At 44.5% G+C, this 4,997-nt stretch overlaps 1 protein-coding gene across 1 annotated transcript; it reads right to left on the bottom strand.

The window, feature by feature from the left end:
- Nucleotides 1–257: 257 nt before the first annotated feature.
- On the bottom strand, nt 258–1,392 carry LOC123175509 (ervatamin-C-like). Its single transcript, XM_044590222.1, has 2 exons — nt 924–1,392; nt 258–847 (listed from the first exon to the last, which is right to left on the bottom strand). The coding sequence occupies exons 1-2, from the start codon at nt 1,390–1,392 to the stop codon at nt 258–260; spliced, it is 1,059 nt and encodes a 352-aa protein (XP_044446157.1).
- Between the last annotated feature and the right edge of the window lie 3,605 nt (nt 1,393–4,997).

Here is a 4,997-nt window from a genome sequence, read left to right on the forward strand (position 1 = left end):
TCAATGTTGCATTGACTGATGTAGTACAAGCAGTGTTTATTTTCATATACAAGCTTACAAGTTGGTGCTATTACTATTACATAGGCAAATGGATCCTTTGTACAAGGATCCATGCATGCTTTATTCAAATATAATAAATCTGTACATACGTCGTATTGCAGTGTGCAGCTGCATCGTATTGGATGTAGCTTATACAGTAGATGATAGATCATACTCGATGATGCATGGACTGACTGATGTAGTAGTAGTTCTGGTGTTTAAGAGCTGTCCACGGTCGGATAGTAGGCAACGGTGGCCATGCCGCAGTTTCCGCCGTTCCCGCGCGTGAGGCGCATATAGCCCCCCTCACCCCACCCCGTCCCCCACTGGTTCTTCACCAACCAGTACTCCTGCCCGCCGCCGTCCGCCCCGTACCCCACCACCGTCACGGCGTGGTTCAGGTTCTGCCCGCACGACGAACTACCGACGAACACGCCGCTCTTGTAGTGCTGAAAGTCAGGGTCCGCCTCCACGCCCACGGCCACCGGTTGGCTGGCAGCCAGCTCCCGCAACGCGTCCTCATCGCCGTTCAGGCCCACCCAACGGGGGGTGCCAACGGAGGCGGCCGAATTTGGCATGACGCTGCGGCACGCGCCCTGCTGGCCGGTATACGCGTAGGCTGCCTCCGGCTGCAGGCCGCCGCTTGCGGCGACGTAACGTAGGGCGGCGATGACGGAGCCACCCTTGCAGGTGCTAGTGTCGCCCGTGCAGTCGAGTACCTGCTGCTCTGACATGGAGATGAGGTTGCCGGTGGCGATCTGTACGAGCCCCTCGGTCGCCGCCACCGCCGCGAACGCCCAGCAACTCCCTACACAGACGCAACGTTGTTTTTACGTACGTGTCAACATTTATTCATTTGCCAACTTTGGCCTGCAGATCCTTACCACATGGGGCTTGGTTCTTGACTTGGGTGACGGCGCCCTGGGCCCTCCAGTCCAAGCTGTCCGGCGTGGACTGGAACTGAGCCTTGGACATGTTCACCGCGGCCACCGGCGTGTCCTCGGGACGGAGCCCGCCCGGCTGGTGACGGTACCCGAGGTGCTTCTCCACGAACTCTTCGTTGGTGAGGTCGGAGAACTGGTTGAGCCCGAGGGTGTACGTCCGGTTGCCCGCCCGGTTGACAGCGTCTACGTGGCGCGCGTTGGCCGCGAACACCTCCTGCCGGTGCAATTTCTCGGCAGCGTCCGTGTACGCGCGCCCGTACTTGGCCATCCACCGCTCGTGCCGGGCGGCCAGCGCGTCCCCTCGCGCTGCGGCAGCGCCGACAAAGGCAGTAGCGGCCACGAGCACGAGCAGAAGCGCAAGCACCGTGCCGTCGAGGCGGCGAGAGCTGTTACTGTGAATCGGCGCCATTTTTCTAGCTAGCTAGCTAGTTTGCTTGCTTCTTCTGGCAATGCAATGGTTTACGAGCGAGCTACTTAAGCACGTAGCAACCATGCTGCCCGCGCTTCTATTTATACGCGCGCGCATGGCGAGCAAGACGGGCATACGAGCGGATTCCATACTTTTCGTCGATGGATCCGCGCGCGTTCATACGCGGTAGTCGTACGTACGTATTGACTGGGAGTCCATGGATGTTTGTATCCGACGACGGTGCTTGTTCTCCTCTCTGCGTATCTTCTTCTTCTTCTTCTTCTTCTCCAAAAAAAAAATTCTTGTTTCCCCGATGGTGAGGCAAAGTGCGCTGTCCACATGCATATACCGTCGCACACGCTTAGAGCTGGAGTAGTACGCTGCTGCCTGATCGAAATTGGCCGGATCAGCGTGCAGTACTCTCCCATATATAGTTTGGCCGATGTATTACAAGTTTGGCTTACATTTTCATAGGAGAACGACAAAACGCATGACTTCTCATTCTATCAAAAAATCGTGGTAGATACATCAAATGTATTAGTATAAGGGTGTGTCTAGGTCTCAGTCGACTGAGACTTAACCAAGTCTCACTCAAGTGATATAGTATATGAGAAGAAAAAGAAAAAACTGAAAGAAAATTTTTGTACGAATCTTAATGCAAGATCAATGGAATATAACATCGACCGAGACATAACGAAGTCTAAGTCGACTGAGACCTAGCAAAACTGTTAGTATAAAGCAAGAAAATGTGCACGGCTAATTTTTCTTTCTTCCAAAAATGATCAGATCTATTATAAAAGTTCACCGGAAGTACAAAAAATCTCAAACATAATAAAAATTCACTTCTGATTTGGTACACTCCCGCTAAACGCAAGGACGGCTCAAATTAGCCCATACCTCTTTATAAGAAAGGGCACGATGGTCATATTTTATAAACTCTTCTCTCACTGTATACGTATACGCTGTACATGGAGTAGTGTTTATCTTTTTTTTAACCTTCAAAAAATACGTACATGAATTAGAATTCAAACTCCAAACCTCTTGGATCTCTTCCACCCGCTACAACCAACTGGGCAGCTTACTTGTTGTGCCTAATTACTTCTTTTATTCTTCTTGTTGCGCATCCTCTTAGCCTGGTTTCCTTTTTGTTTTGTTTGGTCTTTTTTCGGTTTTATTCATTTTTTATTTTTCTTTATTTCTTCTTCATTTAATCTTTTCTGTTTCATTTTCTTAAATTTGTGAATATTTTCTAATATTCACGAACTTTTTTCAAATCTTTAAAATTATTTTTTAAATAGAAAGATCACAAATCAGAGGGGTGATCAGTCCTCTTTTAATCCTTCATCTTCTTATGAGTAGCCGCCACAGGGGTCCTCAGTCTAGCTCTCGCTCTTATCCAATTTCCTTATCCTTTCAGGACAAGATCGGAGTAGTAGGCAAATACAATTTCTTTTGTTGCATGCGGACCCGCTTGTGAGTCTGAAGAAATTGAAGCTAAATTACAATATTAACCTACTTGCTTACAGGATCCTTAAGAAACTATGGACTACCGTGATTTTTTAAAAGGAATAAATATTTTTTCAATTTTTGTAAACTTTTCACAAAATCATGAGCATTTTTTTATCTAATTCATGAACTTTTTAAAATACATGAACTTTTTTTAGTTTCACAAACTTTTTCTAAATTCATGATTTTTTGTCAATTTCACTAACTTCTTTGTCGAACTCGTGAAAAAAAAATCAATTCATGAACTTTTTCAATTTTATGAATTTATTAGTCATACTCATGTACTTTTTTCAAATTGATGAATTGATTTTTAAACTTGTAAAGTTTTCTTTAATCTCAGGGTGGGTGTCAAGGTGGTAATAGGGTCAGGTTTGCTCGGGTCGACCTCATTCAAACCCATGCCCGAATCCACAATTGGGTGCATCGCGTGCCATGGCCGTACCCATGGGTCTTAATGACCCATTCCCGAACCCATACGGGCACCGGACCCGAGTGGGCACCCATCAGGTCAGTGCAACAAGGATTATTTTTCCGTTATTTTGTCGCAAAAGAAGACACACAGACGACTACTCTGCTGCTCCGTTGTGGTTATCTTATATAGGCATCCACCCCATCATTTTGTACTACCGTGAGCGAGGTGGTACTAACCTCATGAGGACTACTTTCTTTTTAGCATTAAGCCAAGTCTTTATTCATCGAATTTCACAAAGTGTGGGATACAAATTGGGTCATGACACTATTAAGGAAAAGCCTAGTAGTAGCGCGGGTTTAATGCCTACTAGTAGCGCGGGCCCCGCGCTACTAGTAAGGCGCTACAGTTATTTCTTAGCAGTAGCGCCGGTAACACACACTACTGCTAAGACGTATAGCCGTAGCATGTATAATTTCCAGCGCTACTGCTAATCTAACTATTAGTAGCGTGCTTCCAATCCAGTGCTACCAGTATTCTATTTTTTTCTTTTATTGTATTTATACGCCGCTATACAAATTTTAATACAATACCAATTAAGAGGTTGTTATATCATTATGTCCATGATGAATTAATATATCATTGTGAGGAAGAAACATGAATTAGATTCATTTGGATGAATCAAAAGTTGAATTTGGACGAGGATCCTACTAATTCAACTTTTGGTCACATTTGATCCATTCACATTAATCTAATCCGCGTTCCTTCCACCAATGATATAATAACTAATCATGATCATAATAACAAATCATCATGATAATCATGATCAACATCATCATCATATTAATATAAAAACTCTTGCATCATATCATCACCAACAACACAAGCTAATAATCATCATAGTCATTACCACCAACACTATTCAATTAACATAGTCATAGTGTAGCTATCTAATCACCACCAACACTAGCTAATAATAATCATCATAGTCATTACCACCAACACTAGCTATTTAATCATCATAGTCTTAGTGTAGCACATCATCATTTTCAAACTCATTCTAGCTAGCTAATCACTCATGCTGCTCTCTCTCAGGTAAAATAGCATAAAACATGTGTAGCACTCCTACTTCATCATATTGGAGAATGTAGATGAACCTGTCTCTCCTAATTGTGGGTTGCGCTTCTGATTGCTGCCCCTAGTACTTCTCTGCTGTGATCCTTCACAATTTTGCTCCAGTCTTTGACTATTAAGACTTGCTCGCTTTGAGAAATCATGAATGCACTCATGTGCAATGTAGGATGTCTTGCCGTAAGCTAATCATTATCATGCGACCTTTAGGCTCGATCCAACGAGGCACAACATTCATCGGGAGTCCCTATCGAAGAACCCCATGGTAACATACTTAGCAGTGAAGTTTAGCTTAAAAAATGATGTATGCAAAAGATGAACTGAGGACAAATAGTAAAAATCTTACCATCTTTCCTAAACAGATGTGACTGTAGTTCACACTAGTGGTCGCACGTATCGAGTACGAATATTTCGAAGTCCAGGAAAATAACCTGTCTTGACAGTATCAACATCCTCAAGCCATGAAACATAATGACTTATCTCCTCGCAGTTTAGTTCAGCCCCGGAAAAGTAGTAGGTGCTGCCTACCAAGAGCCGGACATGTTTGCTTGAATGGAAA

The sequence above is a fragment of the Triticum aestivum genome, unplaced genomic scaffold (assembly GCF_018294505.1).
Source record: "Triticum aestivum cultivar Chinese Spring unplaced genomic scaffold, IWGSC CS RefSeq v2.1 scaffold8744, whole genome shotgun sequence".
Classification (NCBI taxonomy): domain Eukaryota; kingdom Viridiplantae; phylum Streptophyta; class Magnoliopsida; order Poales; family Poaceae; genus Triticum; species Triticum aestivum.

Bases quoted from the DNA above. Each gene is read 5' to 3' on its own strand.
- LOC123175509 (XM_044590222.1), bottom strand. From the start codon at position 1,392: ATGGCGCCGATTCACAGTAACAGCTCTCGCCGCCTCGACGGCACGGTG. The intron at 848-923 runs GTAAGGATCTGC...GCGTCTGTGTAG, and splicing joins CAAGAACCAAGCCCCATGTG to GGAGTTGCTGGGCGTTCGCG.